The following is a 25,392-nucleotide window of genomic DNA, read 5'->3' on the forward strand; positions in this document are numbered from 1 at the left end:
AAACGAAAGCTGATTGCCATTACATAAGTCACTTTAGCATCATGAGACTGCTGCTTGATAAATTCAGAAATAAACCAAAAAACAAGACACGCAAAAATTAAAGAAAAACAATTTAATGATGCTCTCTCCACGCTGAGATAAATAAAAGCAAACACATCACATCTAATGTGGAGATATCAGACGCCTCGTGAAACGCTGAAGGAAAATTCAGTTTCGAGCTATGGCACTTGCTGCATAGATGTGGGGGGCCTTGCATTAAACCACTGCATTCAGAAATTGAAAGCATTCATTCAGACAGGGATGATTCTTATATTTTTGGCTACCACTTCAAATGCCTCCACCAAGTGTTACAATGCTGTACGCAGCCATACTAAGGATCTCGCAGCAACACCTGGGGGTAAAAAGCAGAAGCAGTCAAAGTGCTGGTGTGTACTGGACACTATGTTTGAAAACTTTTAGGCAAGAAGAGTGCAAGAAGCAGACATAACAACTGCACTTATTTCCATAATTCCCCATTTGAATGGCCTTTTCTTTTTGCTTAGACAATGCCTACGCTTAGCCACAGCAGCTCCCTCATACAGACTCTGCAAGCCAAGACGCCGTGGAGGCAAATGCAGGTAAGAGGCTAGAAGCAATAGCACTGGTATCAACATTCATCTAATTTCTTTCTTTTTCTTTCGTTTAGGCAGCCAGCACACCTCGAACAGCCACCTTGACTGCGGGTGTGTCACCCTAGTCGCCAAGAAAACATTTGAGGGAAAGCGACAGGCAATGTGAACAGCCACTTCTCCGTGTAAACGATACTCTTTCTCTCGGATGACTCCTATGCCTCGATACGCCAGCACACTTGTGCACAAAGGTGCTGCGGAGGCACGTGCAGGTGAGAGGTAAGAAGCAGTGGCACTGGTGTCGACATTCACCCAATTTCTTTTTCTTACACTGAGGCAGCCAGCACACCTCGAACAACCACCTTGACTGCGGGTGTGTCAGTAGATTCCTGTTGTACATATGCTAATAATAAACTTCAGTAAACTTGATAATAAACTTGAAGGCAAATGGGATATTGATGCATTGTTTTTTGAACATTTATTGTACACATACAATATATGTTATACTTTGCAGTGCTACAGAGCGTATTTTGAAGCTTCCCCCTATATTTCACACCTTTAATTTTGTATGTGTAGTGTGGCCCTCAATGCAGTTCATGTTGTAGCAGCTGCTTTGTCTGTGTATCGCACATTGGCTTAAGCTCGTGATACCCACATACTTCTCTCACATATACAAAATAAGGTTCTATGTCGTCCTCAGTGTTACAACAAAAATGGAAGTAAACAATTCGATCGTGGAACTTGAACTGGTCAATCCGTCCATAGCCGCCTCTATTTTTCAAAAATAAAGGAGGCTATGATCCGTCAGGGTAAGGAATTGTATGTATACATTAAAAAAAGGGGGGGGGTATGTGTGTGTGTTTGTAGTGGGGGGTATAGGATTAGGGCAGTACGAAAAAAATATGCCAACACCGTCCTCTAGACCCATTCCGTCAAGGTACCGTAACAAAGCGTATTATGCATAATGTTCATACAACCAACTCTGATATTACTACACACACCCCAGGCGACGCGAGCTACATTTGCCATGACGCATTCGCGACTGTACCGGATGTCCTCCATATTATTCTCGTTAATCGTGTTCACTGCACCGAGGCAAAAGAAAGATCATGGGCGCAGGTGCCTTTAAGGTATCTCTACCTTGCGAGGCACTGCTGCGCGTGCCAGGGGAGCTGTCCGTGCGAACACTCCGTGGCACACACTTGCCTCGGCGGCGCCAACCTACGTTCCGTTCTCCTTCGAGCTTTGATCCCCCTACTGTCCCTTTGGTGCCCTGGAGTTCCTGCGCTACCTGCTTTTTCATAATCTCAGGTGCTCTCCTGAGACTTCCGTTTATCGGTTACATGTGCCCTACAGCTGGATCAGTACTTATAATAATAAAAAAACCCGATCTATCGTCGCGACGATAGATCGCGAAAGCGGCTTTTGCAACATACCTCGCCCGTGCGAAGAGAATTACGGAACGCCAACGAGGAATCTGACCACAGCTTCGAGCTCGTAACCTCGTCGAGTGACACTCCTGCAACAGGCGTGACCGCTGAAAACCGCATACCGCCGGAAACTTCAACAGGACCATCCCTCGGTTGCATAACACCTGTACGGCCAACATGAACCACAACACACCGTCCCGCAACATACATTAAAGAACCAACTTATAAAGCCCAAACACACGGCTGCACGCACACATCACGACACTACAAGCGAGACGCCATGCTGCTACGGTTGCCGGATTAAAACTGACTACTGTCACCAAGTCTAGCAAGCGTCTCAGGAGCTGGCAACCTCGGCGCGTAGCAACAGAAGCGTATCCCCGCAGGCCGGCTGTACCCGGTTTAGAGGCAAACCGGATGTGACGTGAGCCAGTGCCGTACTCCCTGCCCCCAGATAGGTACTTGTACGCCTAGGGAAAGACGCTGCTAGGTGCTGCTGCTAAATCCCTGTGGTTTCTGCCGGCTCACGTAGGTTCGTTCGCGTGGTCTTGTTACGCCTCGCTGGATCGTGTTCAGTCATGCCGTCCTTGCGCGGCTTCATTGTCGGCGAGTCAGGTTAAGTTCTTTAATAGGTCGCGCCTGCGCCTAATTGAGTCTATTAAAGACTGCACATTCAGTTTTGCTGGCTACAATTCAGTGCGGCTGGCGTGGGCTGTCTCCACGATGCACTTCGAGCGTGTCGATTTCGCCGTTCTTTATGTTGGCGGAAATGACCGTGAAAGCAACATGGATCTACAAGAAATATGCAACAACATCAAGGTAAGTCTACTGAAATCACAAAATTTGAAACAATAAGCGCTAATAGTTGTGTTTTCTTTTAAATTTTAGGCCTTGATTGTTCAGCGAGACGGCGCCCGTCGTGCTGGTTTTCAAGGTGCTCTCTCGCTGGCTAGAAGATGCTGATGCGGAACAGAAAATGCAAAAACGTCGCTTGCTCAACCGCAAATTGACGGCTACGCTGAAGCGCATGCCGTGTCTGCGGAATTTGAACCCCGAGGTATGGACCCCTTTTTTCCAGCGGCATGCCGTTACATACCGTCAGGAACACGCTTGGCTTATTTCTGACTCGGTAAAAAAATGTTTCACTTTTTCTCGCTGCTCACTGCTGAAGAAATGCGGACCGTTTGTCGTAGTTGTCTCCATTACAGGGTGGCATTACTGCGGTGAACAAAGCAAGTGTTGCCGTACATACTGTGCGCACTTCACCCTTTGTTGGGCGGTCGGAAAATATTGGTCCCACTATTCAGGGCAACTTCGCTACTCTGTAGCGGTGAAGTGTAATTTCTACCATTGAACGTTCCTGTGTAGACATGTTTCTGAATCACGTTAAGCACATTTTTTCGTCAATTTCTTTGTCAAACACGCGATAGAGCGGTTGCGCAGATTGTTTACTTCCGTTTCTACAATGTTTGGTTTATTCTGTCGCCTTCCTTCAAACCACCACAGCGGCAAATGGACTCTTTTGATCGAAATTCCGCGTTTTCATAATAGCTGAATTTTGGTGCGGTTAGGTGTCTAAATTTCTCGTGCCCACAGCTACCAAAGCAGGTGATCAAATTATTAGCATCGCGAATAAATCGCATTCCTACATATGCAAGCTGCTACATATTTTTGATTGATTGAATAACTTTAATGAGCGGTTCTTAAAACGAAACCCTCTTTTCCTCTTCCTTGCTCAGTGGGTGGTGGCTGCTGCAGTCCTGCCAATATTGGTCACTGTGTATGGCACTGGATATGTGCTGCTTGGCATGTGTCCAAATGGCAACTTGGATTACCTGTTAAGTGCAGCTCAACATGTACCACTGGGTAGACACGTAGAAGAAGAGGCAAGAAATTAAGTATACAACAGGAAATTTAAGAAGTCAGCCACAGAGAAGTCGGAAAGTCAGCATCGAAAGCAACCGAGTATGGACAAAAATGAACTAAACGAGACCAGGACATGCATTGTGTGCAGAGTTATAGAAGTGAACGAGTGGTTGCATTTTACTGAACATTACAAAGGCTTCACTTATAACCGATTTTCACATATGCATGGAATCTGCTAACTTTTCTGTGCAAAACTCTACCGGAAAGGATATATTGCATCCATCGGTGTTAATATATTTCCTAGCATATTTTCTCTTTTTCAGCCAACATACACATCCCCGTTAAATCAAATAGATCACTGTAGATGGCTGCCACAAGCATATTACAAGAACTGTGAATTGGAAGCTGTTGGCTACCTGTGGCACGAAGTCATGCAAGGGTACATGTAGTCTTTGTGTGCACATTGACTTCATGTTTTACTCATTTGACTGGCTCCTATTGCACTCCGGCTGAATAGCAATAACACACAGGCCACTTTACGCTCGAGCTACTCGAAAGCCTGCGAAAGCTGCAGGTACATTCATAAATGTTCATAAGTACATGAGCGAAAAAAATTAAAACCTTTTCTGGTACAGCCGTGCGATGTCGGAAGTGTCTCAATGCATTGCAGTGATTAAACAGGCACATATTGGCTGTACCACTTGGATTTCAGCGTGCACGCGTTGGCTGGATAAAAAATTCTACCATATTTTAACTCCAAACATTAGCTCACGGGTGGAAAGCGCTGTTTCTGTTGTAAATAGATGTGGCTTGCACACAAGGTATGCTGCATGAACAGAAGGTGCTGCAGCCACATAACCTGACCTTTGATCTTCATTATGCTCACAGATTGAAGGGATGGAACTAAGTGCGTCTTTTAAATGCTTGATTTCAGCCAGTTAAATTTGCCAACACGGGGGATTCAAACCACTGGTGTCCATCTGCTGTTGGGCTGGATTCTCAATTTAGTGAGAATACTAACTACTGCGTTCATTGGTGCTGACAGATATCAAGTCAGTTGTAGCTCGGCATTTACTGTATTCCGTTTGTCACCAAAATGCTGGAGAACCACTCGAGATCCTTCGATGTCAGCATCCTCATAATCAGTGGGCACCCCATAAGAAAAATAGGTCAATTTTGGATGGTATCCTTGCAAGTGTGAAAAGGCTAGGCCACAGAAACTCTCGTTTCTGATTTGTGCACTATTCAGCCACGTTAAAATGTGAGGAGCCTAGACATCTAAAAGACGAGGAGCAAGCAAATTGAATGTAGCTACCAAGCAAAAAATGTGGAAGCGTAAGCTGTTGATTTTTTACTCTAAAGGCACATTCACACTGAAGACGGAGCGGCTAAACTGGGCAAAGCTCTTGGCCAGGCGGATAAAAGCAGGCGTTAAACGAGGCAGCAAGCCCGATCGCTCGCGGACCACTTTTTTTCCTGCCCGCCAGAGCTGTCCGCTTTGCTGCAGCCAATTGGAACACCAGACGACGCTGGCGTGTGCGCGATAAGGATGGACGACCGGTGCCACGAGACGGCGACAAGTGCACCACAAAACCGTAACGCCTCGGCGGTGTGGGCAGCCAGGCAAGCTGTCCAGTATACAGGGTGTTTCAGCTAACTTGTGCCGAGGCTTTAGAAAAGACCGAAAGAAACTAGGCCTGCAGTACTCAAATGCAATCAATTCAGTAAACTACCCTTTTGAGCAACTTTAGTACTTACGGCTCATTGAGAGACATCTGCTTTATTTTTTCAAGACAAAAGAAAGTGCACAAAATCGAAAAAAAGTACCATGCAACTATGCACTTTTTAGCAGTGATGAACAATGCGGCATGCAGACAGGATGTAAAAAATATGCAGTTCCGACACACTGTGAAAATTATGTAAGCAGCTTTCTTTGCTGCTTCTGTTCGTTGATGGCATTTGGCAGTGATGTGTTAAATGTTACCTTGCATGCACCACTTGTGTTTGTAGTACACAGAGCTCCGATGCTCAAGGTGGTGTTGTGCACCATCCATATCCTGTGAGAGTAGTGGCACTGTCATTCCCTCACATGGCGCATCGCATGGCGCGTGAGGTAGAGAAATCCGTTTATTGAATCCTTAGGAGAAATAGTTGCTGCCACGTCCTGTGCCCGACAGAGCAGTGCCTGCTGGCCACCCAGGCTTCTGTCACGCAGCATGGCCTCCCAGTGTTGCAGTGTAGGGACATTGAAGTTTTGATGCTGGACCACCACTTGCATACTGTTGTTTTGACGGCGTGGTGCTGTATTGCAGTTTTGCATCTGCACATCCTGTGTCAATTGTTGGCATGGACACACTTGCCGTGTTTATTTTTTCAGAAATAGCATAAACATGCCATGCCACACCTTGAACTATCATTATATTTTTAGTTTGCCCACAACTGTCACCATGTCTTGTAGTGTTTTTCTTTTAAAGAGACTCCATACGAAAGATGCTTTCTGATGGCATCTTTACCTTCTCGTGTGATCATTCAGCGAGCACAAAGTACTGCAGCTTCTGCAATGCTTTTGTCTATTCCTTCCAGGCACACTGCTCTCAATGTATCACTAGCGCTGAAATAGAATACCACCTGTTGCTCAAAGCAGCTTCAATATAGATTCTAATCGGAATAGGCAGACTTGTGGCAGTATACAACTTTCTATAGCCATAAAAGGCAAGCTAGCATAGTGGGGCATCTCAATGCTTGTAAAAGCATTCAACTGCATGTATCTCCAAATAACTAAGCTCAAGCAGACACTGTCAAAATCTGTGCTTGTCACGGTGAGTTGGTGCGGGAACTTGAAGGTGTCGCTTTTCCTTCATTTTTGTGTCTCTTATGTTTTTGCTAAGGCTCTTGCCACAGCAAAGTTGCTCTTGTGGTATTTTAGAAGGGTAATTTACTAATCAGCTAGGCGATGTCATTTCCTACATTTGGTTGCACCGTGTGCATCAGTGCAATAAAATGGGTCAAACGGCTTAATACGAGATGTTGCCAGGCCTTTTTGGCACGACACTTGTGGATAACATTTTGGTGTGGCTTGGGCGAGACCAAAAGAGAGAAATTTACACATACGAGCACAAAGGCCAGGCACTGTTCCCTTGTGGCCTGCACAACCACCAGAATAGCAGCTAGTCTTATCAATTCATACTGAGTATCACAAAGTGGAACATTGCAAGAACTGTAGCTTGGTTGAGACAAGGCACTTACAGCTGCAGCTGAAACATGTGTCATCAACATGTACAAGGTTACAACACTCTTCACCCTTTTTGTATTTAAGACTTTTTAAACTTTGCCCGCAATTTGATTACAGCTTTCCAGAGTTCCTTGGAAAATCCTCCCATGCACCTGCCATGTACATTGCCCCCCCCCCTCCTCGATGTGGCATGCAAGATGGCAGCAGCAGCTGTGGAACAGTTGAAGAGGCGAAGAAAGGTCCACATTATAATAGGTTGTATGTAAATAAAACTGATCGAACACAACCGATTCGGCTTCCACTTTTGTCAAGACAATTGTCAGCAAACAAATAGAGTAATTTCAGTAGGGCGATACTAATAGTGCAAAGAAATTCTTGGAAGCCTCGTCAGCTTTCTTGCTGTTAACAGGCTGTGTTGGTGAGGTGGTTTAGGCAGGGAATGCCAATTCATGAGGGATGGTCATGGCCACCATGTTCAATGTATGTGCAGCATCAATCAGTTCTCTAGACCGAGTGCACTAATGTCATGGCAGGCCAGCACTTCGTCGCATGATATATTTTCAAACCTCGCATGCTTTCTTTGGGGCTCTGAGAAAATTAATGACGCATGAAACTAAAATCGGCATGTTGCAGTTTTCAATACAACCATCACTGCATTTGTCCATTCTTGAAACAAATTTTATTGTACCAAATGCATACAGAATTGTGGAATATCCGAAGTACATTTTGCTTGTTTTGGTCAAGCAGCTGGCAGAACAAAACCACAAAGTTCCAAAGCAGGAAGGTAACGCTTCTTTTGAAGTACACAACGAGTGCAAAACTTGCCGCCAATTAAAAAAAGAAGGGAGCTGCTACACACCATTTCTTGGTTCTTTGACCATTTATTTTTTCTTTTGTGGCTGATTAAAAATCCTTGCTACAGCAAATGCAAAGACATCAAAAATCAACGCACGACAGATATTGGTACTATGGTGTAAAGTAATGAAGATATAATTTTGCATGCACATTATTTCGCCTGAAATAGAGGGATATAGCACAAACGTTGCTCTTCAATCCCAATAAAATATAAGGAACTCGAGGGCTACGGATGATTGTTGAGGGCCTCGGATTCTGTAATGTGCAGCTATACTTAAGTACACAAGCATTTTTGGAATCTGCCTCTACCTGGGTGCAGCTTTGTGACCTGGAATGAAAAGCCACAGCCATCGAGATCGAGCTGCTGCAGTGGCGACATCACAGTAAAAGGTAATAGCGAAAAATTAAAACAATAATATGGCCATGCAACTTGCAACAAATCAGATAGGTCACCTGAAGCTTCTATTTCCAATTTTTCTGGTGTTGCATAGAAGGGCAAAAATCTTGAAAAGTGATAGTGTACGACTTTCATGCATAAACAATTGTGCATATCTACTTTTTTTTTAACCATGCAGATATTTAGCAAAAAGTTTTGAGCACGGAGAGCCCGGCGTTTTTGCAAAGGAGTTTCTAGGTGAGGTGGACACACTATGCTGCTAATAATGCGAGTTTCAGAAAATTAATTTTGAAAAATTCAGTCACTTTTTTATTAGTAACTTGGCGGCAGCCTCCTAAATGGCATATTTGGAGGCAGTCGCATGTGAACGCACACCCTTTCTTTTTCTAAATCTCGAAAATTGCACTTATTTTTAGATATTCATTATCGCGCTCAATTGAGTACAATCAAAACTTGGTGCATCCTCCTCCACATCAGGCAGCAGTGCCCTGTCAAGAAGTGTGGGACAAAGCTTAAATGATAGCCTGATATGGCACACTGACGCACATGCTTGCCAGGCAAAGTGTGTCGTATCAGCAGCTACAATGACTGGCCAAGATGTTTCCATCTGATGAGATAGCGGGACCTTCTTTTCTGCACTCCCAGCACACTCAGTTCCAATATTACCTCGATTTACCAGTGAAATTCAATGATGAATATCTTGAATTAGGTGCAACTTTCAAGATTTGTAAGAAATGAGAGTGCATTAGAGGAATTCCTCTGCAAGAATGCCACATTTTCCGCGCTCATAACTTGAAAACAAGAAAATCTGTATGGTAATAAAAGACACCCTATACGTATACAGTGCATTGGAGCATTTCATACAACCAATATTCAAGCACCTTCTGTCTACAAAGAATTCATAAAGCAAATTTATGCACTAATACTGGAATCGGTTACGAGCACTGGAAATGCAAACACTGTTACGAACCCTGGTCACATGCCAGGCATTGTGTTGCTGCTCTCTGCGTAGGGCCTATGAATAAAAACCACCTTCAACATCGCACAGTAAGCTACTAATTGCTATGTGTAGGAAGACTTAGTTCTTCAAATGCAATTATGACCTAGACATTCTAAAGCTTTTCTAATAATGTACTTTTAGTGAACAAGACCCCAAAACTTGGAACAACTCTGAAGCTATAATGCCATTATTATCTGAAAGATGCACTACACATTTTTTAACGCAGTAAGGAAACATTCATAATCGACAATGCCACCATAGACATGAGAGTCATAATATTGCACTGCGTGCAGCAAGGATAGCACAATCTCGCACAAAAGATTAGTCTCTCCCGCAGCCTTTGGGGCCCCCTTTATTATGTCTCGCTTATGATGCCGTAACATAGTACGAAACCATGATGACGTAACTTATGATCGTGAGTTACTCTTGAAAGAAAGCTTGTGCACACATGCATATTCCTGCATTGTAACTCTGGAGTGCACTTACAGTAAGGACACTGTGAAAAGAAGAAAAATAAGGCCAACAGCAAGAACCAGGCAGCGCAGTGCTATTTGCACCTTCTCGGCTGTTGTCGGTTTAAGTCACCTTTGCTGCAGCAAAGTCGTGTTATGCGGCGAAGCATATTTATCATCATGCAGTGAAGCATATCTGAAGTTAAAGGAAACACTGTCACGGGGCCCCTGCGGGTGCTTATGGTTACCCAACACTAGCTTAAGTACCTATACTGTGACCTCTTCATGCATTTGGACAACACCAATCGCCATGTGAAAACCTCTGTGTTCACTGCTAATCTCGCCAAGAGCTTAAATTGTTCCAAACTACAAATTTCACCAAGTGGCAAACTTGGTAATGCTTCTGGAACCTCATTCTAAAGTACTTTAATACTACCAGGATGCTTCAATGTCAAACTGGATTAACAACCTGGGATGGAATTGCGCCAGCTTCTAACTTTCTGAATGTTTGCTTCACCTCCTACATCAGTGAGTAGGCAGTGTTCAATTGGCGCTCCCGCTTCACCAAGCAGACGACCGCTGACGAAAGCACTGTGAAGGCGAATAATGAGAGCGCAAGCAAACATTCAGAATGCGAGATCTCGCCCTTGGATTTAGAGAAAGGAAGGGTAATTTCATCGCCAAGGAACCGAAGTATGCATTCAACAACAAAAGCTTCTGAACGGGCCACTTCCACATCAGCACTGTGGAAAGACTCTGATGAGCTTATCAACCAGCAGAAATTTTCACTCGTGGCAGAAATTTTCACTACCACAATCGCAGGTTCAAAGATATTTGCATGATGACATTTTGGTCCAAAAAGAAGATCCCTTTGAGCGATGGTGTAAGCGTGGTGCCCACTGTTGGCTCGGCTTGCGAAGAGCGACCTGCTGGTACCAGACACTTAAGCAGCTGTTTTTGATGTCTGAATCGATGGTGACATGCACTAGGTGTCACTGCTCTTCGAACATGTTGAGCTGTTGTCCTTGCTTCATGAAACATTAAGTAACTACAATTATGACATTGTCAAACAAAAGTGTTGTATTAGAGAATTTTGTTAACCACGAAGCATAATATCCCTGTACATTATTTGCTATGCAGTCTATGTAGTATAACTATTTTGCACCTCTGATTGGTGAAAAGAAATGGATTTTTGCAATACCAATAGTATTCATATTCGAAAAATATTTGCTTCGCACTTAGGTTTCATTATTCGAATTAGCTTTGAAATTAAAAAATTGATATTTCCACACCCATAGTTTTTACTCAAATACCTGGAGCATAAGTCATTTGAGGACGTAACTTCAGGAATAGCAACAGTATGCCACCAAAGAGTCAACACAGTTCAAATTTTTTTTACATTCTTTTACAATTGTTTCCTACTGTACATTCATTAAAACCATCTTAAGCCTCAATAATTGACTAAACTAAGCTTTGATAACAGCTGCATGCTTGGAACGAACGGTGCATGTTCCAGCCACTCTAGGGTAGCAGTTTAGGGTAAAAAATATCTGTTGCTTAGGAATGCCACTTGGTGACCTTGTGCAGAGAAACCCCAGCTGGACTTTGCCATCTGAAGCTGCTGCGCACAATGGCTAATCACTGGCTTCTTTGGTCTTCTCGATGGCATCTACTTGCTTGAGAAGCTCGACCTCAATGATGTCTGACCACTGGCAGCACATATTTCTGTTTATCACGGATAAAAATTGCCTATGAGCTCTTATTTCGCCCAAAACACAGACTTTTGCCACATTTAAGAAAGTGGCACTCTCCAAGTCAGTGTGGTCAGCATGTCTGGTATGCTATTTTATCTCCTGCGTCAAAGTGGAGTTACTATCCTAAATTAATGTGCTGCAGAGATTACAGAGAGGTTGGCAAAGAAGTTATGTGCCCAGACAGAAAGAATGATAATATTTATGTCTACTGCAATTCAAAGCCATCTATTTGAGCACCTTGCACCACCAGAGAAATCCTAATGGCTTCCTTTTCTTCCATCTCATAATGTGGGCGGTAACACCCCATTAAATGGTCCCTAAGATGGTTTTTGTCAACCCTGAGGAAATCTCTCACAGAAAACTTGTAGACAGTCTTGATAAGTGTTGTCAGATTACCTTTCAATGTGTCCTTTATCATCACGTAATTTCAATTCATGTGCAGCACTCACACAGTGTGCACTCCTTGCAGACATCTGTAACTAGTGGCAGTTTACCAGCATACTTGAAGGGAGGAAAAAAGAGCATGGCCACACCAACCACATCACAGCATGTGCATACATCAGATGACATTGTGGAACCTAATTCTATGTCAGCAGGAAATGCATGGCTGCTGTCGCTATTTCCAGTGCAAATATTTGTCCCACGGGTACAGAGAAGTCATTATGGCAACCACATAATCCAGGCAGCTTAGTGCTGGGCAACTGCAATATTTATGAAGCAGCACACTGCATTCAAAGCCAGGCATTGTCACACTTGTCTGGGAAAATCGGTGCTTATATACACAGGGGCTGGACCATTTCAAACCACAGTCACATTGGAACTCTGTCCACCCTCGTAGGGTGCATTTTCTGTGTAGTCACTGCCACTGCAGAAATAATTTTCTTCGAACTGCACAAACAGAAAATTGTAGCACTGTGTTCTGCAGTGCTTGGTGCAAAGGCAGAACAGCCATGAGCCTTCTCCCATCCACAATTCAGAAATCCGCCAATATATAGATGGCTTACAGTGGCATCTCTACAGGCAGCACACACCACCTATATGCTGCCACTTAGATTGCAACACACTGAGGGTCTCCATGCCTTTATGTAAATGCTCAAATATACTACAGGACAGGATCTTTAGAGAATAAAGGTTGTTTCACGGTCCTCATATCTATGCTATGACAAAGCCAACTCCAACTGCACAGGTAGAAATTGCTGTGGAAAATTAAATTTTACAGTTCCATGTACCATATTTTCCATACAGTACTATAGTCCGCAGGATCTAATTTGGGCAGAAAAGCCCCTCTCATTAAGCACCATGGCAAATTTTAGTTATAGGTACATTGGAAGTTGTAAGATGCCGTCAAGGGAGCATTTCCTCAAACAAATATTTCTAATTAGTTCATTATTAAAGGAAATGGAGGAAATTGAAATGTTGCATTTTCAAGCTGCCAGGAGGTGAGTGCTAAAAGTGACGGCACTCAACCCCTTTGCCTCCAAGTGATCTTCCTTCTTCATCTTCCCCCATGACGGAGCCAAGGGTTCACGTCACACTCGCATGACGAGCCGTCTTTTCTTTCCTTTTTTTCTTCTCTTCCTTTTTAGCTGTGGGGCACACATCCAGGGATGGCATTTAACATTGGTTGGCTTACGAAAGTCACGTGCCATGGTTGGTGATATTGCAGGCAGCACGTTTTACATAGAGACATTTGTGCATGTAACCTTGACTCTGGCTGAAGCAGGGCTTCGTTGAGACCATGATGGCTTTTGTTTAAAATTTCAGTTGTTTTCCCACTGTGCATCATTTTGATAATTTGGAGACAGGATTGTTAGTGTGTGATCTATGCACTGCACTTGTCGGTTTGCAACTTCCAATCTTGGTGAGACGCCTTTTCATATAACAAAGTGCAACTGAACTTCCTGAAGGCATTTGCCTCCTATATTCAAGGGAAGCAGCCCACATCCGCATACCTTATTCACAGATGTCAATTCTTTTTTTGCTGCTGCTCCGTATTAAAGATGGGAACCCAAGACTGTGGAAGTAGCGTGGGCTTGGTGGTCTGGAGCTTACCATTGGTTGTCGGATCGTGCCGCTGACTGCATTTTGCAGCGGCTCATGAGTGCCGAGGGGGCCAGGCAGGAGATACGGCAACAATTCAACGAGTAGCAATGAATGTTTACTTCACATTGTTACGGAGTGGTCAACTCTGCAAGTTTCCCGATGGTGAGCGACAGACATGCTAGTTTGCTCAAAAACTGAAGGCTGAAGTCCATTAGCGAAGACGTCCTTTATAGTGTTTGGAATACCCTCGCTCAAGAAAAGGAGAGAGAAAACACTCTCCACGCTGGCGGCTGCCGCTCGATACATGGAAGTGTTCAACGAATTTTCTAACCCCCACTGGCTCAGTAGAAGGAAAGGCACTGACATGCGCGTACACACACACACGCACACAACGCTGGCATCTTCCCTGCCGAGGACGAAGAGAAAGAACGAATGCACACACGAAGCTTAATCGTCCCACTTGCTGAAGGGAGACAACACTGTGGAGACTAAGCAGACATCAGGGTGTTGTGCAAGCCGTGGGTAAGAAGGCGAAAATGCCTGCACAAATGATAAGGTCTTATTGCTATTGGGGCCTCCTAGGCGTTTTCCAACGGTTGCAGGCGGCTCGGCGTATCTAAAGGGTCCAGCCTTTCACTGTTGCTTTGGTGGCGCGACACAAATCGTTGACCACACAGGCCAGTCATAACATCAGTTAGACTAGTTCTTGTGCACGCTCAAGGACACTGAGCTTGAACGACGCCATGAATGCTCTGTCTTTTCAGTGCTATTAGAACTGTTCTTGTATTTTCTGTGTATACGAAGTCGATTATAAATCTCTTGTGCATTTTGCAACGTGGCCTTAAATATCCAAGCACTGAAACGCAGCCACATGATCAGACTAAGCAGCATTCACTTGCATATTGTGCGTTGCCAGAATAAATTGAAAATATTGTGCTGTGACTATCATTACTGCGTCATGAAGCAACCAGAAATGACAGTACCATGCTTCACAATGCGACTTTCATTTCTCCCCTGGTGCGCTTGTACTTCTCTGGTCCCCTTTCCACTGTGTAGAGCTCCCAGAAAAGCTTTTCTCCGGACAGGGGACCATACTGTGCGCTCAACCAGGTGGCACCCATCACCACAACATTGCCCCAATCAGTCTCACCTTGTCATCTCTCGTCCTGTCCAGTGACGTTCTTCACATTTCAAGGATGAAGGTTTAGCACTGTGCTTCCGATGACTCTTTAGAGCTCTGGGACAGTGCTTCCGCTGCCAGGGATAATGCTACAGAACAGCGAGTCCACTGACGCAGGTACGCAATGTTTGAAGAGACAAAGATAAAACCTTGTGCAGGCTGTCCGACATGCATATACATCTTTTTCTGCGCCTCTTTCTAAGCAACAATGCTTTCACTGGTGAACAGGAAGGCAGCCTTTGTTTCTTTTTTTCATTATCGTTTCTCAGTTTTACAAGGCCATAAAAAAAATAAGGAAAACAGAAAAGATTGCGAACCAGCCCTGCAATTTTCTTGAATTATTGGAAACGAATATGTGCGAACAGAGGATGCCAAATGAAATGAACAGCCAGGTGCAACAACAAGTGACATCATTCAGGTGGTGCAGGCGGTTTGGGAGGCCCATAAAATGCCTTAATAATGGGATTTATTTGAGCGTGAACATGGTGAGAAGGCTGCTTCTGCCTTGCAGTGGTGTAAAGACTGCTGCATGTCTGGAGGTTAAATGCTCATCATTCTATCATACATGGAAGTATTCCGACTATTTAGTGGAGGCATGGGAAAGCCACTGAAGCCTACATTAGCAAAATGTGTGGTACTGATTACAGCGAACGCACTCCCTCCATGTTCATGCAACCGAATGTAAACATACTGAAAGCTGAGGTGTACCTGACGAGTGTAGCATTGTGATGCTTGCCAACAGCCCATCGGACAGGAAAGGCAAATCCCTGTGCACGCATAGTCAATTCGTCACTACTGTGCATGCTCATTTCGGCAAACTGGCATAACAGATGTATTGCGAGTGCAATATGTGACTGTAAAGCATGTGGCGCGTCTTTGTCACCATAGCTTGAGCTTGGTGAGAATCAAGTGGTTTGATAAATGTACAACAGAGTCAGCAATGGTGGGACAGTTCTTAGAAACTTCACAGCATGCCCGTCTGCCTCTACAATGTAAAAAAAATTGGCTTTGATCCAAGAGCCAGATCTTTCTGACTGGGCAACATTCATGCACCAGCTTTGTCAGTTTTTTTATGCTCCCACTACTTGTGCTGAGGTTGTGAGAAAGGCCTGGAGAGAGTATACAATTAGAGAATCATGAACCTCTTACATTGTAGATGTCCTGGAATTGTGCTAACGCATGAACACCACCACGTCTCAAAATGATCGAATGCGACATATTAAAGGCACAAGCACTGTTACCTTATACGCCCTTGGTATGCAGAACCCCAGCACCTTCAGCACTTCTAAGGAACCGCTTTATTCTTGCCGAGCTAGAGCTATGGCGAGGAAGAAGCGACACACTACGTATGGATGAGGAAGATGAAGGAAAGCCACATTGCGCTCACAATATCGCTAACGTGGTAGTTTCCCAAAGGAAGCGGTCACACCACTGCGTATAAAGTGTATGCACAGGCATACTCATGTCTTCCCTGTCCAAGGGATTGGTGGCAAGCACCACAGAGCAGCACTGGTCAGGTGCATTCCAGTTAAATTCTTAAGAATTGAGAAAAGGCCGATTCCACACAAAGCAACGACCTGACACCCTTGCCAACAAATATGTTGAACTGGCATTGAGTTTCAGGTATTTGCGGCCACACATAGGTAAACCAATGGGCAAGGTTCTGACTGGTGTTGTAGGAGTCGCGGGGCGCTTTTTTCGTTGCGACGATAGATCGGATTCATTTACAAGTACTGCTCCAGGAGGGCACATGTAACCGGCAAACAGAGGCCTCAGGAGAGCATTAGATTATAATCAAGGAGGCGGCAGGGTACCCAAGGGGTAGCGGAGGGATCAAAACTGGAAGCAGGGCGGTCCCAAACTGGAAGCAGGTTATGTTGCCCCAACCCACGGACCACCCTGACTCCTGCTTTTTTGTCCGCTAAAGCGGACAGCTGATCTTAAAATGCGTCAGAAAATTCGGGAAGTACGACTTGCACACAGCCTACGGGCATCATAGATATACTACTAGCACGCGCAGGCCTCGGCGAGCCCCAGCCCATGGACCAGTCCGGGTTCTAGCTCTGGTGTCCCCGTTACCGATTTGGTGTCCTGGAGACGCCGCCAATAATATGAAATAGTAACACGTTGTTACTAGTAAAAAAAAACACGATTTAAGCCGCTAACGCTACGTTCAGCACTGCCGCGCCCAACAACTTCTGCAACGCCTGTGAGAACTTCGCCAATCAATGGTTGTTCTTGGCAATACTTAGAACTTGTGAATTTTGTGTACCGTTCATGCTTAACTTTGTAGTGCACTGTGGCTTAATGAAGCACTACGCTTACGTGTAGCATACGTACTATCGGCCAAAAAAGTAAACGGACCACGGCACAGGTGGCCGGAGCGGCTGCGGGGCCACACCGGGGCGCTGCTATCTCGCTCCGCGCGCTGACGGCGAGAGTGCCCCGGGTGACGCCAGACTTCGCCCTCACTCTCGCGGGGTGCCTTGTCACGCTTGATAAATTTCTAGTGCACCGTTCGGTTGCTCTACTGCTGGCAGTCGCGACGAAGGAAACCGTGCATTGCCGCTAGTCCAGCACATGGCGCTGTCGCACAGGGGCGGACGGCAGCCGGACAACGAACCGCGGCACTGAGAAGGAACGGAGATTCGTCCTGATTGTTGTTTTGTTTATATTCACCGTATCTTTTATATTAGTGTACGTCGCCGGCGTCCACCGCTGCTCGATTTTAGGCAACATTGCGCAAGTAGCCGCAACGGCGGCTACCGTGACGCTCGATTTTTCACGTAATCGCGATAACTTAGAGAGTTGGAAGCGCTGCGTGGACGCCCGAAGCTATAGCGGCGGCGCTCTCGATGCCAAAGCGAGTAAGCCAAGTCATCGCGGTCGACGGCAACTTTTCATCGCACTGAGGACCCCTTCAAGCCACGGAATGTTTCCATGAATAAACTTTCATGACTGACTATAGTTATTCCTATTCGTCTTCCTAATTTTCTCTTCCTGGCCATGCTTTTGTAAAGTTTCATTACGACCTACGCATTGTAGTATCTAATTAAAGCAGTTTTCAGAGGCGTCGCTGATGTCAATAGTACACATACTACTGGAGACAATGACGGAAAAGTGATCTCGACAAAGCCGTGCCCGCAGTAAACCTTGCCACCTGCGACTATCGCGCCGACGTGAAAAAACGCACGTCACCGTAGCCGCCGTTGCGGCTACTTGCGCGACGTTGCCTGAAATCGAGCAGCGGTGGACGCCGGCGACGTACACTAATATAAAAGATACGGTGAATATAAACAAAACAACAATCAGGACGAATCTCCGTTCCTTCTCAGTGCCGCGGTTTGTTGTCCGGCTGCCGTCCGCCCCTGTGCGACAGCGCCATGTGCTGGACTAGCGGCAATGCACGGTTTCCTTCGTCGCGACTGCCAGCAGTAGAGCAACCGAACGGTGCACTAGACATTTATCAAGCGTGACAAGGCACCCCGCGAGAGTGAGGGCGAAGTCTAGCGTCACCCGGGGCACTCTCGCCGTCAGCGCGCGGAGCGAGATAGCAGCGCCCCGGTGTGGCCCCGCAGCCGCTCCGGCCACCTGTGCCGTGGTCCGTTTACTTTTTTGGCCGATAGTACACATCTTACCTGATAGACGGTGAACGGGGTCTTGTACATATATCCGCTGAAGAAGAAAAGACTACACCTTCACATGTGTTAAAACACATGCCAAACTTGAAAAAACAGACGTACAATGAACCTCCACACGTTAAAATAGCAAAAGAATCACTTAAAAGGCGAAAACTATTGAAAACTTCGCAAGCGCCACGGCAAGCGCAAATCCGCCATTGCTGCTGATATTGATGTTGATCAGGCTGTCCCCTTGCGATCGAGTTGGCAAGCGCGCGGAAGCGCGTTTCTTTATTCTATGTAAAATAAGTAAATAAAGAAAACTGTGCATCAACTCCAAATACACACACGCAAGAGAAAATAGTCGGGATTCTCTATAGCGATGTTTCCAACCCCTTGACTGATATTTCATACAGCTCGTTGCATTAATTAAAATACCTGCAGTGCATTGTTTTCATAACGCGCAAAAAAAAAATTATGCGCTTAAGTTTACCCGCACAAACACGCGGCGCAAATTCGTAGAACGCCACCAGTGCAGCCCCCACCCTCCAAGAATATATATAAAAGACTAGTCAATAATAATAGCATATAATTATAACATGAGCGTCGGTGCAATCAATGGAGAATTCGATTTTATTTGTTATAGAAAATCAAATGCAATGCAGTAAACAATGCATAGAATTAAGCATACGGCTTCCTGGAGTCTAAAAAAAAATCTGCCTTGAAACTTGACATGGTGACGAGGCAAATTGTGGGTATACGATTGAAAATAATTGCTATAATGTGTTCGCGTATGAGTAAACTTCTCAAAAGGAGTTTCAAGTGTTTTCATGGTATGGCAAGCTTATATCTTGATTCATAAAGTTTTTTTTTATTCATATTGGTCAATTATGTTTAAAAAGAGCATTGCAAATCCCAATGGTTTTGTCTTTTACCGGGGGAACACAGAGTTGAGCCACTGTTTTGAAACAAACTTTTATTTAAAGGCAGTTACAAGTAACGCCGACACCCTCACTCATGACAAAACAACTTTCACTTGCTGTGTCCAGACACTTGGTTCAAGTTGCATGTAATGCTTCATCTCCAAGCTTTGCGTGGTTTCTTAAAGGCATTGTGAAATCTACACGTTGTTTTTATTTTACACCTCCTCATCTCACAGCACAAGATCTGAAATGCGTGATTAAGAAGAATCAGGCCAGCACATATTCACAGAAACGAACTCTTCACAGTGGAGTTGACAAGTGCAAAAATTACAGCAGAAACTGTCAGTCACATGATATGAGCAAAACATAACTGTTCTTTTTGCGGGAAAGCCTCAGTCCCATGCCGACATTAACCCATATGGTGGTCATCACTGGTAATGTTTGAAAGATTTTCATAAATTAGAGACTGAATGTCTGGAGTATTTATCATAAGGGAAGTAGAAACTCACACGTCTTCTAAACAGCACTTTGCAGTGCTAAATGTATGCTGGCTATTGATAGTAATAAATAGTATGACTGTTACAACCGTTAAACAAGACAAAAGCTCACAGGAATATGAAGGCTTGAAGTGATAAACAGTGTTTGGAGGGGGAATGTAGCTGTAATGAACCTTTTGACAAAGATTTGTCTTCGTCAGTGCTGCAATTAAGTTCTGCACAGCAATCTTTATGCACGCTTAGCTCACCTTCCCACACCATCAATGTAGGATGAAGAGGAGAATAAGATAGTGCGTAGAATGAAGTTGAAGTGTAGAAAAGAAATGGGGAGACAGTGAAAGAGAAGGTAGGAGCATTGTTGTAGATTATTCTTCCAAGGTTGCTCTTCCAAAACAAAAAAAGAAAAATATTAAATGTGTAAGGAAGCATTGCCAATTATTATTCTGCCACTATAAGCACCATAAGGGATGCAATATTAAACTGATCTGATATGTAGAGTGGCCTAAAGCTTTCTGCATAGTCTTTACTATCATTATGACACTGTCTGCTGCAGCCAAATATGCAGAAGTTTTCATGGAGTGCTCATGACCAGAGCAACTTATCCAGACTGCACACAACACCACTGCATATACCCTCTATTTTGGTAATCTGAAAAATAAAAGTTTATTCAAATGGGCAATAAAGAACATCACATGGAACACAACATCTAGATCAAATTATGAGGCATGCCACAGTGCGGGACTCAGTATTATTTTGACCACCTTGGGTTCTGTGATGTGCACTTGAATTCAACTACATGCTTTTTTTTTTTCATTTCACCACCACTGAAATGCAGCCACCTTTGCTGGAATTGAACCCGCAGGCTTGAGCTCAGCAGTGCAACATCATGACTACTGCGCTACTGAGTGTTTACACAAATTTATAAGTAGAAAAACACATTGGAGGCTTTTGCACACTGAAACACTACATACCGTCCAATGCGCTTCCTATGTACAGACATACTTACCAGCGGCTCATATGACAAGCATGGAGGCGTGCTCTAGCACACTACTATCCAACAGCTGCCACATACCAGAGATAACCACTGGGTCTGTACCTATTTTCACAGAACACTTACCAGCAGCTCATACAACAAGCATGGAGGCATCTCTCGTGCTCTAACACACATACCATCCAGCTGTGACATATGGCTGCACACCACAGACAAAAACAGACGGGCTAATCATCAGAGACCACATGTCATGATTTGTTTATATGCGAGCGCTCAACCTGCTTCTATAAGGCATGACAGCACAGCACTACTGCACCGCTTCTCTCTTCCTAACTGCACTGGAGGCTTGTTACCAGTAATCGTGCCCTGCTGACGTGGTTATCTCTTCAGTTTCTATGTTGCTGTCCCTAAGCTGTTATTTAAGGACTTCCTTTTGAGCTTCAGTGGGCCTTGAAAGGCTAGATGATGGCTGCGACAATCTAGGGTTTTTTGTAGAGTGAAATCTTAACAGGTGCACAACTTTTTTGTTGGCTGGTTCATTTGAATGGTCTGGCATCTTTCTTTTTGGGTCACTTTCACTTTCCACAAGCATGAAAACTGGCTCAAACAAATTGTTTGCCTTCTCAGCCACACCCTCAGAGACTTCACCATCTGATATTGCCTGTCTGACTGAGTCCATTTTTGCTCTTAAGAGTGTTGAGCTTGACACTGCTTTGGCTGCTTCCAGCTTTGTTATACTCCATACAATGTGCAATGCCCGACTTGCCTCACATGCTTCTTTGGGTGAGCTCTCATGGGCCTTGTTGCTGCTAGTTGGATTAGCGATGACCACACAGTGACTGTGCTTGCACACACACTGCGCATTCCTTGCACCTCAAAGGACAGCAGGCACCATCTTTCACTTTTGACACTTTATATGAGAGCCCTTTAATAGACTGAGATGGCACAGTCCATATGCCATCTTCATTTATTTTGGCACAAGCTGCCATTTCACTGCCAGACCTGTGGTTCTTCTGAATTGTTCTCAGCTCCTTACCCTTTGCCCCTTTTATCATCTGGCTAGCCCTTTTGATTAAAAAAGGATTTGTCAAGTCCATGAGGGCAGAAATTAGTTTGTCACCATGCTTATTCTGTTTTCTCTCCAGCATAGTATGCTTTAACGTCCTGTGCTTCCTCTCAAGGTGCATGTTAGTGTTGACAGCTGCTCTAGTCCTAAAGCGATAGGCCCACTCTTGCGGCCTAACTGCATAGTGGTCTTTGAAGTACTTCAGGAAGTCCCTCAGTTTTTCTTCCTCACTAGAAAGGAATTGCTTAAAATAATCTTCAAATGCCTTTTCCGCGTGGAACTCTAAGAGTAGCCACACACTATGGTAAACATGTGGCCTTAGCTGTCTCTCTACACACTCGAGTGTCTTCTTACGCCAATTGTTATCCACATGCCAGGCACAGAGAAGTTTCTGTTTTGCGGCACCCATGACCCTGGACCATGCTTTGTAGAATTGCGAGGCATCATCAGATATCAATGTCTTAGCGGCCACTTTTTTGGCCATGGCCGACTCCAGATATTTGAAGAATGCTGTCAAAGTTTGCTCGTTCATCTGGTTGCAGATGAAATAAGCTATAGCTACAACTGATGCTACTTTATCTAGCACCAGAAGAGTGGTCAGCTCAAACAGGTACTCTATAGTTCCATGTGTGGAGTCAAGACATACAGTCCCTGCAGGGCCCACTTTTTCTAGTAGCTCCTTCTGAGGCTCTGTCATCAGAACAAGAGCAAAGTCTGCTGAAGAAAATGTACCACTTGGGTCCACTGCACCTTGTGCCTTGTACAGGCAGACAAGTGTTTCACCTTTTTCTTTCATCACAAGCACCCACATGTCTACACTAACAGCGTCATTAGTGTGACAACGTTCAGGAGCAGCAATGTTAAACTGCCGTTTGATGTTATGCAGGGTTGAGCACTCTGCCAAGTGCACTGGCCTCAGCTTGGATGCCACAGATGTTCTTATTCGCTTTAGAATGGTTTTCATGGGCACACCTCTTTCTAGGTTCTCTGCTACGCTGGCCTTTTACTTGTCACTCATTCCCAAGTGCTGAATTTCTGGTTTATGACCATAATGGTTTCTTTGATACCTGACTTTTATGGTGGTGCTTTCAGGTGTCGGACTCTGAGTGTTGTCCATTGTGATGGTAATAAATGAAAGACATATCTTACCAGACCTACAGCTCCCCTGACTTTTCTCCAGACGGTCACTATGACCTTCCTTTTTCCTTGCCTCGCCTGATCTATTACAGTAATAGTGGATCCTTGTCTCTCCACTGCCCAGCTTTTTGGGGTCCCTGGGCAAAATGAACCAGCAGTTTTGGCTACCCTCTTCTTCTGCTTTCCATTCATGAAATTCTGTAATAAAAGCACAAAATAGCATTAGATGGTGACAAGTACTTTGGGGAGAGAGATGCAAACAAAAATAATCACTTTGAAGGCTTTGGACACAGGCTAACGTAGCATTTATTTTACTCCCTCACCTTCAACTCGACTGTGTCATGAGGTCACCCTTGATATTGCTCAAATTTCTGTTAAAATTGAATTTCAAATATGCAATGCGCCATAACTTCAAAAAAGTTATCATATTAGTTTTGTTTTAATAAGAAACAAGTATGAAACTTAAGCATGATCTATGCTCACTCCTTCCTCAATATTGAATCAGACTGTACATTCACAGCAATGCTATTACGATAAGACAAAGACGAACTGAGAGCACGTGGTACAAGCTACGCCCCAGAACAGTGTGAATCCCTTCCCTCAGTTTCTTCTTGAAAAGCTCCTTCTTTTCAAGAAGAGCTTGAATTTTTACTGCAGATAGGGGCTTGGCGAGGGAGTGTTCCATGGTCACGCGGTTATGATCTGGCTTGGGCATGCGCCTGGTTCGAAGAGGCAGCATTATGTGTGATTTCAATAAACCAGTTGCTAGTCTGCGTTCGTGCTGTCTTCTTCTACGTTGGTGTCTTTTCCCAAGCGCAGTTTAAGTTCACAAAAAGATGTCTTACCAAGTAGCCTCCTAACACACTCTTCTTAAAGAAAAAAGGATTGCGCGTGCGTCAAATTTGGCTCTATTTTATGAAATCTACAACCAGAGTCCTTCAATTGAAGGACTGTGGTACTACTAAAGAATTTTCCCAAAGTACGCCGGGAGACCAAGCCGCTGACAGCCGCAATTGCAAGTGTATTGCGGTCGGCACTGAGGCGAAGACTGTACCACGCACGCAAGTAGCGCAAAGCAACGTGAGAACGCAGAGCAAATCCCTCCTCTCGTTTAAGAAAAAAAAAGAAGGGGGGGAGGGTGCGCGAGCGTCACATTTCGCTCTATTCTATGAAATGTACTACTAAAGAGTTTGCCAGCAATACGCTGGGAAACCATCCCGGCGACATCCGCAAATTCAAGTATGGTCCCGGTTCTGCGTCTCTGCCGCATTGCAACGTGCATTGAGGCGAAGACTAGGCCACGCACGCATGTGGCACAGAGCAACGTCAGAACGCAGAACAGCTTACTCCTGTCGCTTAAAAAAAAGAAAAAAAGATGTGCAAACGTCAAATTTCACTCCACTTGCTGGGCAGGAAAGCAGACCATGCCAAACGTATGTCATGTAGCGCATCGCTGGGAGCGCGCACACATGACTATACCATATATATATGGATAAACAAACAAATTATATTTAACGAGGATACAAACTTCAACATACCCCAAGGAAATAAATTAGGCACTTGCGCAAAAGATACTCTTCGCGAAACAGATGGAGAAAGAAAAAACAAAGGCCCGCAAGGTGTAAACAACTGCTTTTGGAGGCACACTGCGCAACAAGAAATTAAAAAAAGTCCGACATATAATATTGCGTTTAAACGTCATTTGCTTGCGATGACTGAGAATAAACTTAATAAAACGGTTCCTCACCCTTATTGTTCCGGAACACAGGTGCACGTAGTCAGCCTCGAAGTTGTGCGCAGCGATCTGGTGCACCGAATACTTCTCCATTGTAGGCAGGGAAGTGCCACATACGTCGCATTTCATCAATTTCTTGACATCCACGGCCATTCTGTGAACGTTCCTGATGTGTTGCAGCATGTTCTTCCTCTGTATGAACAGTTTGCTGCAAAATTCGCAGCGACGATCGTGATCGCCGATGGCAGCTCGATCACAGACGTGCGCCATTCCGAAGCGGAGAGACGGCGTTTAGAAGCACGTGGTTTCTGCGTCATTGTACGCGCTAGGATTGTTGTATATTCCGGCAGTAATACAGGGAAGAAACCTCCCCAATCACGTGACACACTAGGTATTCAGTGGCCTCATAGGGAGAGTTGGAAACCAACTTAGGGAACCAACATCCGGGAACGCAAGGTCACGTGGATGGTGCCTTCTATTGTTCACCGGCCTCAGCCGGCCTGCGGGGAAACGCCTGTGTAGCAACATGGCGGCGCTAGGGTGGCTTCCGGAGGCCGGTCTTCACACCTCCCCATTCTAGCCACCCTAGCGGCGCTCTTGCGGTTC

The 25,392-nt window shown here is 44.8% G+C and overlaps 1 protein-coding gene and 1 long non-coding RNA gene across 3 annotated transcripts; one reads left to right on the forward strand and one right to left on the reverse strand.

The window, feature by feature from the left end:
* The first annotated feature begins 2,421 nt into the window (after positions 1-2,421).
* Positions 2,422-7,420, forward strand: LOC139052719 (uncharacterized). Of its 2 annotated transcripts, none has more exons than XR_011510029.1 (3): positions 2,422-2,857; positions 2,927-3,095; positions 5,392-5,510. It is a non-coding gene; the product is annotated as an uncharacterized lncRNA (long non-coding RNA). The 2 variants fall into 2 exon arrangements; XR_011510028.1 differs by lacking the exon at positions 5,392-5,510 and adding an exon at positions 7,254-7,420 and having other exon boundaries at positions 2,627-2,857.
* Positions 7,421-19,398: 11,978 nt separating this feature from the next.
* Positions 19,399-25,075, reverse strand: LOC139052720 (uncharacterized). The gene is made up of 2 exons (XM_070529762.1): positions 24,799-25,075; positions 19,399-23,249 (listed from the first exon to the last, which is right to left on the reverse strand). Exon 2 carries the CDS (start codon positions 22,876-22,878, stop codon positions 21,667-21,669), a length of 1,212 nt encoding a protein of 403 aa, XP_070385863.1. The 5' UTR covers positions 22,879-23,249; positions 24,799-25,075; the 3' UTR covers positions 19,399-21,666.
* Between the last annotated feature and the right edge of the window lie 317 nt (positions 25,076-25,392).

The sequence above is a fragment of the Dermacentor albipictus genome, unplaced genomic scaffold (genome assembly GCF_038994185.2).
Source record: "Dermacentor albipictus isolate Rhodes 1998 colony unplaced genomic scaffold, USDA_Dalb.pri_finalv2 scaffold_30, whole genome shotgun sequence".
Taxonomy (NCBI): Eukaryota; Metazoa; Arthropoda; class Arachnida; order Ixodida; family Ixodidae; genus Dermacentor; species Dermacentor albipictus.

Coding starts and splice junctions, on each gene's coding strand:
- LOC139052720 (XM_070529762.1), bottom strand. CDS start 22,878: ATGAAAACCATTCTAAAGCGAATAAGAACATCTGTGGCATCCAAGCTG.